The sequence below is a fragment of the Gallus gallus genome, chromosome 5 (genome assembly GCF_016699485.2).
Source record: "Gallus gallus isolate bGalGal1 chromosome 5, bGalGal1.mat.broiler.GRCg7b, whole genome shotgun sequence".
Classification (NCBI taxonomy): Eukaryota; Metazoa; Chordata; class Aves; order Galliformes; family Phasianidae; genus Gallus; species Gallus gallus.
Genome location: NC_052536.1, coordinates 17,698,750 through 17,718,750, shown reverse-complemented (window position 1 = coordinate 17,718,750; position 20,001 = coordinate 17,698,750). Strand labels below are relative to the sequence as shown.

The 20,001-nt window shown below is 37.3% G+C and overlaps 1 protein-coding gene across 16 annotated transcripts in view; it reads left to right on the top strand.

The window, feature by feature from the left end:
- Nucleotides 1-20,001, top strand: part of SHANK2 (SH3 and multiple ankyrin repeat domains 2) — a 343,211-nt gene that overhangs the window by 104,349 nt on the left and 218,861 nt on the right. For 12 of the 16 annotated variants that reach the window (XM_040701785.2, XM_040701784.2, XM_015286880.4 and 9 more), the window contains one exon: nt 1,204-1,254. The exons of the other annotated variants lie outside the window; for them this stretch is intronic. In XM_040701785.2, the coding sequence (XP_040557719.1) occupies nt 1,204-1,254 (51 nt within the window). The remainder of the gene's footprint in view (nt 1-1,203; nt 1,255-20,001) is intronic. 16 annotated transcript variants of the gene reach the window in all.

The following is a 20,001-nucleotide window of genomic DNA, read 5'->3' as shown; positions in this document are numbered from 1 at the left end:
AGGCTTAAATTTACAGGATGTCTATCCGTGATCATAATTCGATCTCTAAAATGTCAAAACTCTAGAACTTACACTAAACCATTCTAAGCCATTCTAAATGAAGTGTTTAGTCAAAATAGCCAACTATGTAATCTAAAGGCTTCCAAGGAGGTGTGTGATGTATAAGTTATCTTGGAAAACAATGTTTGATATGATGCCTTTGTGAGTGGGATTAGAAAAAACTTCCTAAAATGTGAGATCATGCTACTGAAACAAACAGGCCAATAAAATAAAACTCTTCAAAACTTCCCAAGTATCATTTGAATTTAGGCATCCAGACATGATAAGCACATTGTAAAGTGTAAAATTTTAAGTTAAACTTAGCCTAATTGAAAAGACTGGAAACTTGTTTATTTATAGAGATTATATAGTAAACATGTAAGAATTGTGCAAATGTTTGAAGAACAGCTTGGGTTTAAGAGTAATGACAACAGAACTCCGTAAGTATTCTAAAACTGTCCTAAGAGTATTTTGTAAACTTTTTTAGTATTTGATGTAGAAATGCTGAAATTCGTAGTGAAAGATTTGGCAAAAATGCACATTACTTTTTCACTAGTGTCAGATCATATGACTTCTCAAAATGTAATCAAAGAATAGTAGGGGGGCAAAAAAGGAAAAAGTGTGAGAAGAAGAGATTTAAGTTTGAAATAATTACAAAGCATGCTATAAAAGCCATATTTGATCTCTTTGTGATGGGAGAGTTGTGATTCCAAGACCTGGGGTGCGACAGGATGGTATAGTGGTAGAGCCTTGTCCGCAGCTGTGAAAAGTAGTTCCTGCCTTTCACATGTGGAACTCAGTACATTGTAGGTGAAGCAGGTTTTCTCACTGTTCAGTCTTCTAAATCTTGTACAATCATCTTTCTGCTGTCCTTAATTACTTTCAAAACTCTTCATTACCTTCCATAACCTCATTTATCATTACATCATTTTTATCACCTCATTTCATGTGCAAAGTGACAGGGACAGAGGAGTGGAAGAAATGAGAACTCAGTTCGACATCTCCTCTGACTGTTTATTTTGCCTATCTTTTGATATTTGTTTTTTCAAATCTCATCATAAGAACTTCACTTACATAATCTTCTGCTTTCTAATTTTTCCCCTTAAAATCTAATTCTGACACCTAACTTTTTGATGTTGCCTTCATTCCTTCCCCTTCTGAAAGGATCCTGCTTCTCATATCCAAGTAGAAGTCCTCGGAATCTGTTGCTATCAGGTAAGGGTTAAACCACAGTAATTTATCTGTTTGGGGATAATGGTAGAAAGGTCTCATTTAAAAAAAAATAAAGATTTTTTTTTCTTTTACTCCCAATGAAGGAAAGTTAACAAAACACAGATGTATTATAGGAACTTAGCTGCATCATAAGGAAATACTTTACAAATCACTTTCTGTTATCTTGAGCCTGTTTCTGTTGTCAGTAGATGGTTGGAACTGAGAGAGTATTTGTAAGCAATACTGAACATGTATATTTTCAAGGAAAAGTAATGCAAATTCTGCCTTATCTCACAAACTTGTCGCAAATGGCCTTTCAGCATAAAATCTGTATATAGGAGTGTACTTTATGTAGTCCTGTTTACCTTTATTTCTGGAAAAGCCCCTAAACATGCAGCAGGAAAAGGGCAGCACTTAGTTTGCAACTTTCTGCTTAAAAATTAGATGCTGTATGGTATGGACCAAATTATCATTTAATAAACTAATGTCAGATTAATATGTCTCTTGGAAGAGATTCTACTAGGCAGTAAGATTGTTTTAAACTTCATAACTGCAGATTAAATTGTTCAAGAAATAGGGCAGGCGTTCTTGCACAATTCTTAGTTTATCTGTCTCCTATTCACTACACAGTGAATGAAATGTTTTGATGCATTTTGGGTTTTTTTTTTGCATGAAAACTTTAAAGAATATTGTTTGATTTTGATATTTTTGATGGGTAATAGGATACTAATTATGTGTAAATATTTTTATAAATATAGGTATGTGTTGTTTTGTTTTTCTTTTCTTTTAAGGTTTCTTTTAAGAAAATGTTTATAACTTACCTCTACTGATATTTTGCATTTTGTTTTAGTGTATTGATGTTTTAATCTGGTTTGTAATTCAGTTGTTAATAGGAAGACTCCAGATTTCATCAGACAGTGTTGGCTGGACCATTTTCAATATATGCATCTGAGCCAATGGCCTTGGTGTGATATGGCGGTCTGTGAGGTGTCTGGATGATTATTGCAGAGTTCCAAAAATTCTGCAGAGTAGAGGAATGTTTCTACCAGATATGAACTCTAAATTACCAAATTTATTAATATAACATTTTAATCAAAAGCAATTTGGTCAACAAAAGCTTACATAAAGTTTTCTTGTTTGTCTACAGTGTATTTGTCTGTAGACACATACATGCAGCTGGGTATATGCATATCTTTTTTTTTTTACAATGAAGCAAGTAACAGAAGCCATTTTAGTGAGAGAAAGTTCTCAGCATTTTGAAATGTTTCAGATATTTTAGCAAACAAAGTATCTTAGATTTCTCAGTGTCCTTTCTATTATCAGAAGTATAAGTCGATTATCTTAGGTGAATTTTGACTGTACTCTTCTGTCACTTATCCCATTGTGGATCTCAGTTTTGACTAATAGTTTGATGCTGGGTCAAAGAAATGGTATTTGGAATTTAAAGGTGTTGCAGTAACAAAAAAGCCACTGTCATGGTTTCCGAAATAAATCATGTATGTAGCCTTTTTACTGTAGTAGAATTTGTCTTGTGTATTATGAAGCAAATTGGAAGATAAGTCCATGAAAGTCTTGGTGAGAGGCATTCAGTTAGAATACATTTAATTATGATCTTTTGTCATTGTCTTGTCTTAAAGGAGGAAGAAAAGTACTCAGTGAGTTAGTTGCACGTTGCTATAAGTAGTTGGTATGTAGATTGACATTTATGAAAACTGCCCCTCATTGGTAATATTGATTTAATTGACAGCTTGGAGTTTGAACAATGCTGACCAAGTTAGAGCTGCTTAGAAATTTCATTTATTTTGGATGAGAGTTCAGTATTGGGGAAGTCAAAGCTTTTATGAAGATATTTGATGATCCTATGTAGAATGGGATGAGTTGGAAGGGGTAATTAAAGGCCATCTAGTCTGACTCTGCTGGAAAGAACAGGGACATCTACAGCTGGATCAGGTTACTCAGAGTCTTATGGAACCTGATCTTGAATGTCTTCAAGGATAGGGCATCCACCGCATCTCTGGGCAGTGTCTTCCAGTACCTCTCCATCTTCCTTATACAGAACATCTTATATCCAGTCTAAATCTCCCTTTGGATTGAAACTATTTTCCCTTGTTCTATCACAACAGACCCTGCTAGGGAGTTTGTCATCTTCTTACTTATAATCCCACTTCAAGTTCTGAAAGGCTGCTCTCAGGAGAGCCTTCCCTTCTCCAGGCTGAAAAGCCCGTGACCTCCCAGGGAGGCGTTCTGTCCCTTGGATCATTTGGATTCGTTTTGAGGCTCTCCTCTGACCTGTACTCTGCAGTGCCTACTGCACTGTTTGTCCAATGCGATAAATTCCTATTTGTCTCTGGAGACATGATGGTTCATCTCCAATTTCTTACCAGTTGCTTAGTGTTCCCCTTCAGACTCTGTTCTGCAGTCAGATATCCTTTCATGTGTATATCGTTAGTTTAGTCAAAGTGATGTTGTGCTGTGCTATAACATTAATGTTCTAAGACTTCTCCTGAGCCTTAGCTAAAATATAGGAAGTTTTCAATGCTGTTATATTAGGTTCTGTTATTCTTGATTTAAAGCTATGATGTAGGAACTTCAGAGGGTTTTTTCCAATTATTTTTTTATATTTATTTAAACTGTGGTATAACTTGAATTACAGGTTGTCAGAATCAAATTGTGCTATGCTTTCTTCCACGGTTACAGCCTTTGCAATGAAATGTATAGATGTACCATGTACTATTTTTATTAGAAGTTGGAAATTATCTTCAACTGCTTAGCTTTATGACATTTTTTTGTTCTTGTCAGAATCTGCCATGACAATTGCTTAACAAAAGATTCATACCTCATAGGTTCTTAATTCTGCTCTGTCTTTACCTGATAAAATATTTGTAAATACACAGTATGGCGTGATCATCTTACATCTATGGAAGGGGCACTGAGAGTTGATCTAATTCTGAAACCAACAAATATGCAACTGAAGAGAAACTAACACAAAGTATATTTTAGGAAGGATGGTTTTGAAAAGGAAATGCCTCCCTGGGTTGTGAAACTGATGAGCCGTCCTGCTTCCTCTAGTTCATGTCTCCTCAGTATTTTTGGGCTCATTCAGATACAACTGTTGAGCCATTCCTTAAGCCCAGTGAGCTCCCAGAGCAGTGACACATCAGTACATTTTGGTCCAGGAGGCATAGTTAGAGCAAAAGTGTTCTGGACTTGTGCCCATCTTCCAGGCATCCCTGTGTGATTGTAGGAAAAGCCCATGAGGGAAATCTGGGTCAACAAGTGCTGCTGTAATGCAGCCCCAAAACCAAGGAACTCAAAACTTGCCTAAAGTCGATTTTGTGCAGTTCTTTTCAATGTAGCTCTCAGGACAAAATTCTTAATAAATTAAATAAGATGGGCCTTTCAGATGCTAAGGAAGGCATGGTTTCATAACTAATCATTTGAGCAATTTGGAACACTAGATAATCACAAATCCTATTCGGTTATTGAAAGCAAATGACAACTTTCCAGTAACAGCTTCAAAGCTGTTAGCTGCCTTCTGTATTTTCAGAGCCTTCTCACTATGTAGAAGGCGGGTTACACCAGGACACATCTTTTGATATCATCTGACATTATGCAGTGCACCCATCACATTGCATCATCATTGAAATAAACACTGTTCTGATCGTGTCTTTTCCTTCCATTAAAGCTTAATAACAAAAAATGAAATTGCACTTGAGACCAAATGAATTCGTACTAGTTTTCTTCCTATGTTTGGTTTCAAATGCTAGATTAAGTCGAGTTGGAAAAAAATTCTTTGCTGAAATCAGCAGTTCTGATGAACAGTTATGAAGGTTCAATTCTTTACCTGTTATGATTTCTAGATGTTTAAGTTTTCAAAATTTAACTGGAGAAATCAGATGTGCTGAAGATCTGGTTTAGCAGAGCAGTTAGATTAATGTTACTCTCCTCCTGCAGCATTTTGTGGGGGTGTTTTCAGCCTGTGTAGCTTTTTTGTGTTTCAAGTATTTCCAGATTCTCCTGGGAGACTTTTTTTCACAATTCTAATGCCCATCATTGTCAAAATTTAAATCAGTAATATAGTGATGCAATGAGAAGACATCATTGGGATTGCCAAGTTAAAGAAAAAGGGGAAAAAAAAAATCATAATCCTTCTTTCTTGATTGTCCTTTTATGCTCCAATAGAGGCAGAGTTCAGGTCAGCACCCAAGCCCTCTCATGATAACAGTGAGTCATTGTGGTTCAAGATCTGCCTGTATGCCTTTTTTGCCATTGTTTTGCTGGCATATGTTTTTTTTACTTTGCTTACTTCTCTCTCATTGCATTTGCTTTTGTGTGATATCTGTAGGGAACTTCAGCACTGACTTACACAGTAAAACAGCATGAGTAAATTATTTAAAATAGGTATAGTCACTTTAGTGTGATTTAATAATTAAGAAACCCTTTTAAGAAGAAGGCAGCTCCACAGAGACCTCTGGTTAAGTACTGCAAACTCTCATTTGAGAACTAGTGGCTCTGACCAGCAGCTCCGAAGTTTCTGGATAACCATGGAATTGTCAGCTGTGACAGCGACAGGGAGAGCCTCTTGTGCTGCCTATAGTCCCTGATGTTTATGTTAACCATTTTATGAATGCTGCATTGTGACTTGCAGACTGAAGTATGGGAATCCTTAGTGTCAGCAAACTTTAGAAATCTGTCTCATTCTTTTATAGCAGTAGTTTTTAAAGTGAAATGAAATTCCTTTTGAGGCAGTTTTTTGGGAATGAGATGTTCAAAAATATATAAAATATTCCAGGTATGATCTTTTCATGGTTTTAAGGACTGTACTTCCCAGCCCTCTTATCATGATGCTTAAGTGTATGAAGAAGCAAACAATGTCCTCTTTTTTTAATTTGGCTTTCTTATTACTTTGCAACTTCAGAACTAAATTATCATTATGAGTTCAGATAGTTAAAACATTACCTGTCTTCCATTGTTCTATTTTGAGGAATTGTTTGATAATGCAAATGTGTATGATAGCTTGAGTCTGTCACTTTAAATAAACGATATTTTATTAACAGATCGTTTTGTGTACACACACACACACATATATATATCGACATCAAAGTGCTAGTGGTTTGATTTCCACATATATAACTATAAATGTGTGAAGCTGAGTGTAAATTGAGATGTTAGCATTAAGCTTCAGTTAGGAAACTATCCAGAGAAAGGTACTGCCTAAGGATACAAAAATATCTTATTTCCCTGAGAAAACACAGTGGTTGCAATAGGACCGAAAAATTATCTAATGGAGGCTTTTCATGGCCACATACTACTGGACAGAATTAGAATATTCAAGCTGCATAAAAGTGTAGAATTTCTTGGGATATGTTTTTGAAATAAATTTCCTTAGTGTAGATCTAAATACTTTCCAGAAAAATAAAGAAGCAGGTATTTTTCTGTAGGGTACAATTTAATTGTTTTTTCTTTCCAGTCCTCCAGAATACTGTGCAAATGAAACATATTTGTTAAGTCAAGAAAGCTTTTAAACACCTGTGAGGAAAATTGCAGTCCTTATGAATGCTGACTGTGATTTCTTTAAGGTATCAGATTATACAAGTAATGATTGTGTAGTGATATAATTATAAATCTAAGCAATAAGTCAAAGATTTGTTATAAATTTAATCACCTTTTTTCATACCGATGTTTGAAATGTAACCGTGTCCAATTCTGAAAGTGCCCTTAGCATCACCCAGTAGCCAACTAAACACAGTTATTGACTCATGAACTACTGTGTTGTCTGGGAGTTGTTTGGCTGTGTGAAATGCTTTGTGACCCATTGTAAACCTTCTAATGAACTATCTCCCTCCAGTCTGCACGTGGAAGAGCTGCAGGTCTGTCTTTTCTCTTGCTCCTTCCCCTTGAGATTTTCTGAGACAGCAACTCTTAACAACTCTTAACAGCACTGATCCTTCCCCATATGGATGCACTGTGCTACCACTCCAAGTGTTCCTACATTGCTGCTGGTAAACATAATTTTATTAACTACAGTTGAAAACTACATGAATAGGGTCTGGAAAATGCTGAATCGTTATAGATACTAGATGCCTGATAGTGTAGAAAGGTATATTTTATGGTGTTTTTTTTAACTGGTTGTATGCTTGTTTCCCATTGAGGCATATCTTTCAGAATTCAGTGAAATGATGTAGAAAATACGCTTTGCGGTAAATCCACTGTCAATTAGCATCAGTGCATTTGTGATCACTTTCCACTATCTAGAGCACTGTCTAGATGCATTGTCTATGTATTTTCAGCAGTGATGAACAAGAGCCTGCATGGCACATTCATAAAAGTCTGCATCAGTGGAAGGGACCCACAGTTTTAGAGCTGCTGTGATGGTGTTGTTGCTAGAAAAATACTACTCATGCAGTCTATCCCTCATCAGTTCAAACAGATAAAAGTCAGAAGATACCAAATCTGGACTATATGGTGCATGTATGGTAGGAAAGTCCAGCTAAGAAAGGAAATGTTCTTCGTGGTTTTCAGACTGGTATGGGGCTTGGTGTGATTGTGTTGCAGGAGCAAGGTTGTGCTGCTCTGAGAAGTCAAGCCTTCAGCTTAGACAGTGTTGTGATGTAGCAGTCAGACTTCATAATCTGTCAGGTTTCCATGAAATCCAGAAGGATTGCCCCTTTCCTATTAAAAAAGACACTGCACCTCATTTTACTCACTGAAGGCTGTCTGTTGAACTTTTTATTTGATGGGGAATTCACACATGACCTCTTCGTGGACTGCTGTTCTAACTCTGGTTTGTAGTGGTTGTGCCATGTCTCATCACCAGTAATGATGCAAACTGTCACCTTCAGCCTTGTATTGGTTCAGTAGGTCCTGACAAACTTGCATACAGTGTTCTTTCTATGTCTGTCTGAGCATTTGGGGGACCCTGGTGCAAACTTTGCAACATTCCGGCGTTACCATCATCATTTCCAATGTACTGAAGCTGATATTCAGCTCTGGATACAGTTTCCTGCTCATAATCTACCAGTTGCTGCAGATGGGTTGATTAAGATGTTCCTCATTTTGTGGTGTGACAGCTGTATGTGGCCATCCAGAAGGTGGCTTGTCTTTCACATAGTTGTTACCACTGCTGAAACACATGACCTGTGTCACTGTGCTCACATCCACTGGTTGTTCTCCATAAACGTTCAGTGAATGTCAGTGGGTGCCATTTTTTCCTTACGGAGGAATTCGGTAATGCACCTCTGCTTCATTCTCACTTCCATATCAGACACCATTTTGTCAGACTGTTCCTCTGCTGTTATCTGTCACAGGGTGACAAAATGTAAGGCAGCATTGATGGAAAGGTTCATCTTATACTGCTATATCACCAACATCTTCCTCTGATGTTGTGGGCCAACATAATAACATAGGAGGCGTTATTTTCGGAGCCACCCTCCTAGTAGCAAGCTAGATTTGTCTTAGTTTGCTATTTAATTTCTTTTTTCTTAATGCACTGTTTTTTGAGAAGTTAATGAAGTCAAAGTACTTTGCAGTTGTGAGAGACCACAACCTGTGCATTTGTACTCCAGTTTACTCAGAAATACTCATCTGTGACTATTACTATAAGTACTACATTTCTGCTTTCTTCAATATTCCCATCTTCTTTTTCACATTTTTTTTCATAGAGTTTGAAACTGTTCCCTGAATTGTATCTCTTATTTATCCTTATATTCCTGTTTAATAACTTCAGCCATCTTTCACAGTCTCCTTAATGAAGTTCATTCATTTCTGGTGCTGTGATGCTGTTTTCCGCCAGCCGGTTTTCTGAAGTGCCCATTCTGATGTTACCTTTTTGTGTTAAGTGCTTGTGGGATCAATTCATTACTGCTAATCCATCTCTCTCTCTCTCCTTTTTTTTCCGCCTTCTTTTCTCTCCTCTATTTTTATGCATGTTTTTTCTTTACAGTGTTCCCTATAGTGAAGAACCGTTGCTTGTTGGGAGTTTTTCTTCTCTTTTGTCACCGATTCTAAGCATCACTGATAGTAGGCAGGTTCTGAAAATGCTGAATATTAGTAGATGTGAGGTAATAATGTTGTAAAATAATAAAAAATTATCACTAGCCACAGAACTTCAGTCAGGAGACAGCTCAATTTTACCCCTTTTTTCTGTAAAGGAGAGTGACGGAATAGATAAGAAAGTTCAGTTGCCTTCACAGCCGAAGTTTTTTCATGGCAGTAGGATCCATAGCAACAATAGCCCCGACAGTTCAGACTTATAAGAAACACAGTTAAAAGTTAAAATCTGTTGGTAAGGCTTAATTAGTAAGACTCTTTAAAATAAGATCCACACTAAGACAGACGAGAAGAAATAATCTGTTTTGTTTATGATATTATTTATCACTAGCAACAGATATTTTCAGATAATTTGTCAATTAATGACCAGGATATCTCATTTACTGTGTTTGAAAAAATCCAAACAAACTTATGATGTGTATTCTTGATCATGTATGCTGAAAAAATAACTGTGTAAGAGTCTGCCTATTGTTTTAGATAATGGAGTGCAGCATTAGTTAAAAATAAATTACTAGTTAATATTTTGAACCTTACCTACTGAAATATTGATGACATTTGAATAATGAATCGAAGACTCATTGAGTTGTTCTGCTGCTGCTTTGCTCTGGAGAGTACACTTCACAGAGATTTCTGTCCGTGGTTGTGAAGCTTTTTACTTTTAGTCTGTAGATTGTTCCACTTGATGGATCAAAGAAGCAAAATGTTTTTCTCTATGTATTTTGCTAGAACATATGACAACGCTAGAGGTAGGGATAAACTGTTCTGCTCCTTAAAGCTTTCCGATCAAAATGTGACTTGTGAGCATGATGGGCTGTGGTGAGCTATCTTGCAGCTTATCTGGCTGGAAGGTACCAGGGCTGCATCCTGTTTGCTCCTTCCACTTGTGTGCTTAAAGAAATCCACAAACTGGGATTGTTCTTTGGAATGGGAGAGGGAGAGAAGAAGTAGGGTTATCTATGCCTTCTTTTTTTTCCCGCTACTTCTGAATACTTCTTGTGCTTTTCTACTGTTCTATTCTTCTAGTTATTTTACTGTTTCTGTAGCTCTGGAGTGGCCCTCAATTTCATATCAATCAAACATTCCTTTAATTTCTTGACTGATATTTTAGTTCCACTACAGTTTGTGGCAGAAGATACATCACTCTTATTGGAACTAGAATTTAAGCAGTTATTTCAGTGGTATTATTTTCTGTTTACTCATTAACTAACAAGCTGTAGAGTAAAACATAATTTCCTTCTAAGTTAAGCCAGCATCAAAACTCAGTGACTGTGAATGGTTTAAGATCTTGCTCAGAACATTTACCTTTTGTAGCCTTTCCTACATAAATTCAAATCACTAATTAGTCACTCCTGCATCCTAATTATTTACTGTATTTCTCTTCCTTGCTATGTGGTTTGATAACTTTGGTTTGGTATTCAGAAACTGATATTTCAGATAAGGAGTTGCTTAGAATTGCCTTATACCTCCATGTAATGTACAGTCTCCAAATCTATGTTACTTACTTGGTTTTATGTTATACAGAATACCCTTTCAAGAGTTGTTGAACTGTTGTTCCTAAGTATCTTAAAGCTGTAATCCATTTTCATCTTCTCCACTGAACATCTCTTTCAAATTATGTCTGTCAGATTTGTGAGGAATCACTGGATTTTCTCTGTATTTTCTTCCTATCTTCCAGTCCTTCCATTGCCATTCATACTTTTTTTTCTTGACCTTAAAGGTGTCTATGCATTCAATTTATTTTTCCTTTATCTTTACTGTTAATAATTCTTTTGATGTTGCTTGCAGCTTCCCAATATAAAGGAAAGCATGGTCCTACCAAGGGGAACTTAGATTGTATCATTTCTAAACTTCTTGCCAAATTGTAGAATAGTAGAAAGACTTAATGGAAATTTTACTTTTGCAGTGATTATATAAAACTTTCTCCAAATTCCAAGATTTCTATTTATTCTTTGTTTGTTCTCCTCCCCTTCCACTGCGAATCCTTGTTCATCTGAGGAAGTGGTCTTAGGTTTCTGGATTCCTTTTCTGACCACAGCTGGAAACATGGAATGTATGTGAATGCTTTTTGGATGTATTTCCCTTGTCTGTTGTGATGGAGGCTTCCTATGGGCTGTGGTCCTCTCTAGGTTGCTCAGAAGCAGAGAAATCATCTAGGGAGCTGCTTGCAGAATTGATGCACCACAAGTTTCTGGTGGAACTGCGTTCAGTGTCTACTGAGCAAGCTGAGTGCTGAGTTTTTCTTTCATTTTAGGTTTCTGTTATAAATATTAGTAAACAAAGAGGAATTGCAACTCATTTGAATTCATTTTTTCAGCTGAAGCTTTCTAATGTAATACATGTTCTATGTTACCATGTCTGTTCTTATTCTTTATTTTTGATTCATGTTTTTGTTGTTTTTGTTTGTATTTTGCTTATGAAGACATGCTTATTATTCATGGTTTTCATACCTGAAATTATGCCCCAAAGTATACGAGTACAATCATCATTAACTTGGTTTAGATGATGCTTCTCTAGAGGAGGACAGGCTGGATTGTGGGTGTTTACTGGCAAATGATGCTTCCTGAAATGAAAGTGTTTGTGGATACATATAGTAGTTTCACATATACACAGGTAATACTAGCATCAGAAATTATTTCTTTGCTAACCACACAGTCTGAAATTATTCTGAAACATCAAAAATCTACCTGAAATGCTGCTATGGCTTAGTAGAGGGTAACATACACAATTTGCTCATTTGTACAATTATTTTCCCATTCTTTTTTTAAGGATGTGCATTGCCTTTTCCTACTAGCTTTATTTATACCACTTCTTGTCCGGAAGAAAGCAGAGTTATTTTAGAACTTGAACATTGAATTCATATTTTATTGTAGTACTCATGATGTCCGGGGGTGTGACTGCCAAATAATATCCAGAACACTTCTATTTTCATAGTAATGTCTTGGATGTCAGCCACACATTTTCCACTGAATTAATGAATATCATGAGGCTACATCTACTACTGCTGCCAGAAATGTAAGAAGTAGCAATATTTCTGAAACAGTATGCATACAAGATTAGTTTTTGCTAATGGGCTTTAAGCTTGCACCTTACTTGTTCTTTTAATTAGTCTTACCTGTATAAATGAGTACTTTTTCATATTCTTGTTACAGAAAGTCTCCTAAACTCAGCTATTGGCGCTATTGGTAAAACTTAACCTGCATCCAAATGAAGAAACAGGATGTAATAGCAAACAAACAAAAAAAACTTACCTCAACATTTTCAAACATTTTAAAGTACAGGTGGTATTGTCTTGAATGAGAAGTAGGCGTAGTATTATTGGTAATATTACTTCAATTACTAATCTACCTCAAAAGTGCTCCAGTGAGCAAGCCTTCCTTTCTCAATGGGATTAACCACTGAGAATGTTACAAATGCTACAAACACCTACATATTTGTACAAAGACAACCCCCTGCTATAGCAGATACATTCTTTTTTTATCCTTTCTTATTTAGACCGGCATGATTCATTAACAGTTATTTTTGAAACAGAGAAATGTAGGCTACTAATATAATTTTAAATGCTGTTTTCTTAATGAATAAGTCAGCTATGTTTTAGTTTCTTCTTAAGATGAAATGTCTAAATGGAACTAAGGATAGTGAGACAATTATCAGCTTAAATTATTGGGCTTTATTTTTCAAAGATCCTGCTTGATGGCTTAACTTTATATACAGCTTCTTTTCTTCTATTTAGAACATATATTTTGAGGGGTGAATGGTTGCATGTCTTAAGTACTGTCTGTGGCATCGAGAAGACAAAGTTTGCAGTGGGAGACTGTACGCCAGTAACAAAAATGTGTATCCTCTCACAAGCTTAAAAAAAACCAGTTCCTCAGTGCTTGTAGTGCTTGGTCTACTTTGAAACTGAGCTGATGACAAAAGAGTAAATGAGTAGTTCTTGCAGATTCTTTGAAAGGGGCAGACTCTTAGCAGTGTCTGTTGTGATAGGATAAGGGAAAATGGTTTCAAACTAAAAGAGGGAGATTTTGGCTAGATACGAGGAAGGTTTTTACAATAAGGGTGGTGAAGCACTGGCACAGGTTTCCCAGAGGGGTGATGAATGTCCCATTCCTGGAGACACCTAAGGTCAGGCTAGATGGGACTCTGACCACCTGATCTAGTGCAGGTGTCCCTGTTCATTGCAGGAAAGTTGGACCAGATTCTATGTTCACTTGGACTAAGTAGTGTTAAATAAATAAATGCAGGGTATAAATTTCTTCTGTCATTTGCCCTTCAGTAACCTGGGAGAAACTGTATGGCTAAGAAACACTTGAACTGGAGATGGGCTATCAAGTTGGTCTTCAATACATACCAACTTCTGCATCCCCATGTACCTTGTGTTATCATCTAGACTTCTGACAACATTTTACAGTATTTTCGTAGAACAGGGTGGATGTGTTTCATGTCTGATATTCTGGAGGAATAGTACCAAAAGCTACGAAGCCTAGAGAATCAGACCCAACTGACTGACAAAAACAATAGTACAAATAGATTTATCCAGCCTACTCTGCTCCAGCAAATACCTTTGTATGTAAAAATTGTGTTAGGGTAATGCACACGACTGTGGGGTACACTGTTTGACCACTTTGGCTGGTTAAGTATTTTTGCAGTTTTTTTCAGATGGAGAATTTTTTTTCCTCATTGGTTGCAATAGACTTTTCAGTTATGGAAATGATGTTATTCTAAATAAAACTGACAAGATCCACCAACACTTTTGGAAGCACAGATGCTTTGTCCCACTATTTACTAAAGAGGTTCACACTTAGATTAAAGCAGTGAAATCAAATCACTGAATAAATCCTGGAACAACATAATGGTTTAAGGAATTTGTTGAGAGCTTTTGGTAGGAGGAAAGTTCCACAAAGGCAAAATTAGACTGTTTTCTCTACAGCACCAGAACACAAAAGCAGCATGCAATCCTGTATTGGTTCATTTGTTTTTCTAAGTGTATTGTGCAGTTTCACTTGTCTCTTTTTCTCCTCTGTAACATGAGACAGCAGCCCACAAATTTGTGTACTGCATCCAAGGCCTCTTTGCATCAGCTGTGAAAAGAAGCATCAGGCATCTTTCTTTTCAGGAGCTACCAGCTATGAAATTCTCCTCTGTCTGAATGACACTGAAATTTTTTTTTTGCTGCTTGAACTATATGGATTGGGAAATGCACAACCCCTGATGTTAAATTATAATTTTCCAACTCAGTGTATTCATAATGCAAAGAATGAACTTAGTTTCTGGTGTTATTCAATGTGTCTGAGTGGTGCTGCATCACAACTAGATTTCCTGGTGTATTAGCAGAGAAAATTGCACCATCCTTTCCTCAGCTTGTTTTGTTCAGCCACCACATATTCTTACGCTTTTTAAACAAGTCTTTCTGTCCAGATGCCATCAAGGTTATTGATCTCATTTTGATGGCACACTTAAGTAGCTGGTAACTGATAATCCACTGCTGTGTAAGAGTGAACGATTCTGGGTGAGTTCAAATTGGTATTGAAAACAGATTTTGAAATCAGGACAGTCCATATTTAAAGAAATGCTGTTAAAAAGTAATCCAGTCAGTAAAAACAAGTAGTTTCCTGATTTAACTTTAAATCATCCATTTTTTTGAAAACATTTACAACAACTATTTACTTTATATATATATATATATAATAAATATAAATATTAAAAAAAAAATATATAAAATTTCTCATGGTCATATTACAGTGGAAAGGTATTTCCAAACGGCTAAGGAAATTCGCTGTTTCTTATATGCATGCACAAATGCATTCAGAACAAGATTTGATGTTCCTTCAAACCCAAGCATGTGATAGAAATAGAAGGCTGTGAGTATAAAACCTTTAGAAAGCATTGGCAGCTCTGAGCTGGTCTCTTCATGCTTCATCTCTGGGTCATATCCTGCAGAAACAGAACTTTGTAAAATACAGGTTTGTATTTAGATAAGTGCCTTTTCTTTATAGGACAGTACCTGTTAATATGAAAGGGAGCCATACATTATTCAAGTATGCTGCTTTCTTTGACATTGCTGATGGATTTCAATCATATTTTAAAATTCTATTTCAGCTATTGTAGCTTTCTTGCATTGCCTTTGCTTTTCTCCTTCTTTAAGGTACTACTTACAAGACATGTCCTTCGTTAGTGGCCATTGTTTCCTCCCCACTTCCAGCCTTGCCCGTGAAATAAGAGGGTTTCATTTTCCCATGTTTTAAGCCTCCATTGTTCTGTGTCTGTCTGCGCCCCAACCCAGATTTCCCACACAACTTTAAGCGACAGAGCAGCTTCCTATTCTTTGAGACAGAGGTTTTATTTTGCTTCTAAGGTAAATTCTGATGTGTGCACCTCTATCCCCGTGGTTGCCTTGAGCCTGGTAATTAGAAAATTAGAAAAAAAAAAAGTGAAACCCTGTGATTTTCAAGTTCTTTTGTATCACAGTTTCTGAAGCCATAATTTTCTAACCTATCAAGGAGATTTCAGACACTTGCTCTGACATGTACAAAGTTTTAAGTGATGCTTAGCAATTTTTACATGGAAGATTCTTGATGTTGTGTAAGCATCTGAAAGTAAGCCTTGCAGTCAGCATTCCTGCCTTCTGCAGAAGATGCAGCTCTTTAATGCTGTTCCTGCATAACTGCTGTAATCCGAGTGAATCTTATGGAAGCCTTATTTATAATCATGTGGGTATTGTAAGAAAGAAGGGTTGATTTTTCATTTCCCATGGTATTAAGCTCATGTAAGTGTGGCAACTGTATACTCATTGCCTTTGAAATGCACCCACAAACATGTGCACCTCACATGCTGACTTATTTAAATTCTTTTAAGAGCATGAATTGAATAAAGGATTTTCTGCAGTACTGGAGACCCAATAGTGCCCAGTTCATTCTATCACACAAGTTTTGCCATTAGAAGCAAACCTACTTGTGCACAGCTGTGGATTTTGCTTCCTGTATGAGAATATTTCCAACTACTTGTTTTGGCTGTTGTTTTTTAAATACAGTTCTGCAAATGTGCCATGTTCCTCATGAGAGTAAAGTGAGGCTGGCCCTTGTCAAACAGCAAACTTTGGGGACAGCAATGTAAGATACATGCCAGGTGATGGAAGGGAAGTCTGGCACATGGCTATGTAACTTTCACTGCTATATTCTGTTTTTCTTTCTCCTCCTAATTGATAACTCTTGCCATCTGTTCCCAATCTATCCCTCTGCTGTCCTTTCCTACACACTGTTTCCTGCCCTTGTTCTACCCTTCAGACTTGGACTGCCTGCCTGAAGTCTGCTAAATGGTGCTGATGGATACAGATAGTGGCTGTGTGAGGAGAAGTCCCTCCCAGTGGTGACAGAGGGGCTAAGGTTAGGTGCAGCTGGGCTCTTCAAGTGTTTGTGTGGGCTCAGATGCTCTTCTCTCAGGGCTGTTATATCTGCAGCCTCCTGAATGAACTCAGATGTTCATAAAACAACATGGTGTGATGAAAGAGGCTTAGGTATTGCCCTAAGAAGGGTTCCTTCTGAAGCTTTGCTCTGGCTTTGTAGGATAAGTAAGCACACTAGAAGTACTGGCTTTTTTTGTTTTCTGTTTTGTACTCTGCAGTCTGGTTTTGAATCTTTTTGTACTTTACAGTCTATATTTGAATCTCTTTTCTCATCTAACTCTCCCCTTGGTGGCTTAGCATACGGAAAGCCTATTTTATAGTGGAGAGAAATTTATTTATACATGTGAAGAACTGTATTTTTAACAAAAGCCTAGATGGGTATATGAGTTGAGGGGATTCTTTCTGTTAAGAACTCAAAAATGGGCAAAACCTAAAAAGAATAAAGTATGATAATTGTAAGTGTTCTGCTATTATCTGAGAAGCGCTTGCTCTTGGAGGGAGGATGAAGCAAGGGCATAGATTTGGTCAAATGTATCATTTTTTTAGCTGTTCATGAAGTTCCTAAATGTAGACCCTCAAAAAAATGTGTAAGTCACTACTTTGCATTGATTTCCAGTGTAATCTAGGGAATCTGAGGTGCAAAGAAAAATTTGGGAACCTGATGTTACCAACACACAAAAGACAATCCAAATTAATCTTGGAGCCCGTGTTTTGATTTCTGCTTGAGGGCCTCTTTGCAGATTTAGCCCCATGCAGAGCCTGCAGATGTCTTACTGAGCACCTACAGAAGGTGTAGAGGGGAGAAGAGACTGTTAGGGCTTACCTCTCTTGCACTTGTAATGCTCTTAATGATTTTTAGATTATAGCTGCTATGGCTTTTGGGTTACATTATTGTTGTGTGCTGACGCAGACAAATTATTAGTTCTTTTATGCTGAGCTAATGGTACCAAGGCTACCATCATGAGGCTGCAAAATTCATTCTGGAAAATGTGGAAGTTGCTGGAATGTTTTCTTCATTACCTTCCCCATGCTATACAGATTTTAGGACTTCGGTTAAAACAAGCAAATTCTAATAAGCTATTAGTGGCAATCAGAAAACATCGGAAACTGCAGCTGCAAATAGTTCGCTGACTTCCTTGATTGTCGTATTTTCCAGTTGTACAATAATGTTTATTGCAGTAGGCTCTGCCATGGAGGAAGAAATCATATTTCCTTCAATGGGAGAAAGAGAGTGAGTTAAATGGAATAAAATGATCATTCATCTGATGATATATCTGATGGTGTAGATAGGAAAGAGTTCCTACAATTTCCATGAAACTCAATAATTTCAAGTGACTTTAATATTTCTTTATGTTTTTATAACACTGATTAGAAACCTCTAGGTGATGAAATGCTGGAGCTCCAGCGAGAATCTAATAAAAATACCCCCTGGGATTGATTTTGATTGACCATGGTTGCCTGCCTGTTCTTATTTTTCTGTGTATGAAAAGACAGGAACAAGCGCAATAGAGTTAACGCTTTCCTAGCCGAACTCTTGCAATTAGGTACTTAGGATACCATTAACTTGAAGCACTGACACCCACATGGAGGAAGATGTAATCTGAGGATGAAGCTCCCATGATTATATACTGGCAATACCTTGTCAGCAAAGTGCCCAGGGCTGAACATATGGAGGCAGGGTTTTTAGTCTTTCCCTGGGCACATAACAGGTAAAATGTGTGTGTGGGGGGGAGGTCAATCTGTGTTCCACATAGTCAATAAAGAACATTCCTCTATGCTGTGTAAAGCTGATTTCAGTGCATGCCCTTGGAAACTCTGTGGGCATTGCAGCAGTGCTGAGTTCTCTCAGCCCCATCAATAACCAAAATCCAAGATGTCAGCTTCCCCTGAACATTTCAGGAGCTGCCACCATGAAGCCCCCTTCTGTCCACCTCTGGCTGCTGGAACTCAACAACACCTTGAGGTTTTCTGCAGACGTCACCAGCCCTCATGCACTGCTGACTAAGTTTAGGAAGTACCATGGAAATGTGGAACGTTGCTAATAATTGTAGCTCCTTTGTTAGTCATGGCTCCAAATGGAATTGAGGGGTTGAATGGAGTTATGTAAAGTGGGAGTTGGCCTCTTCTCCCAGGTAACTGGTGATAGGAGAAGTAGTAATGGCTTGAAGTTGTGCCAGGGGAGGTTCGGATCGGATATTAGGAAAAACTTCTCTGAGAGAGTGGTGAGGCACTGGAATGGACTGCCCGGGGAGGTGGCGGAGTCAGCAGCTCTGGAGATGTTCAAGAATTGTGTAGATGTACTGAGCAGTATGGCTCATGTAGACGTGACGGGGATGTGTTGGTGGTTTGAGTAGGTGATCTTATAGGTCTTTTCCAACCTGGATGATTTTATGATTCTATTAGAAAGGGTAACACACAGAAGTTCATAATTCAGATTAGTGGCATAGCTCTCCTGTTGTAAGTAGTTCTTGTTCTGGGAACAATACTGATTCTTCTGGAGAGCTAACAAATATATGTGCTTATAAGTTGGTGAAACAGAGTTCAGAGTTAGAGTTATTCTTTAGAAAGCTTTACATCTTAAAGTTAAGAAAAAATTATTTTTGTCAAATACAGATGTTTAAATTTATATGCATATTTTGTATCCAGTATCTCTGGTAAACTTTCCACATGATGAGCACAGTGAAAAAGAAATTGAATCAAAGTGTACTATTACATTAATTTAGGGAAATATTTTCATTAGAAATTAAGAGCTATGCAAACACTGGAATGTTAAATGAAGTTTAAATGATTGAATTCATTTATGCTTACTAGTTCTTTTCAGTTTTGCTTAATATGATATCACTAAGCATATGGAGGTTGAATCCATTTAAGTGATTTATCTCTGTCTTTCTTGAAGCTGTTTTCTCAGTTAGAAAAAGACCAACATTTTCAAAATAGATGTATTAGCAGTCAGCAGAGGTGTCTGAGGTGGAATACATGTTTATTAACTACTGTGTGGTTTATGCAGTTTGAGGATGGTTTTTCACTGTGGGTAACTCGTATACAAAGCAGCAAACTTCCTGTTCTTCATAGCTGTTTGACTGTAGGTTCTGCTAGAGTTCTGAGGGGCTGCTTACATTACCCCTGCTTCCTCCCTGTCAAGGTGCCTGTACATTACAGGCTGCTATAGTTCCCTGCAGAATGCTTGTCAGAATTATTGTGTCATATCAGAATGGCTTGGGTTGGAAAGGACCTTAAAGATTATTGAGCTCCAACCACCCTGCCATGGGCAGGGCTGCCCCCTATCAGATCAGGCTGCCCAG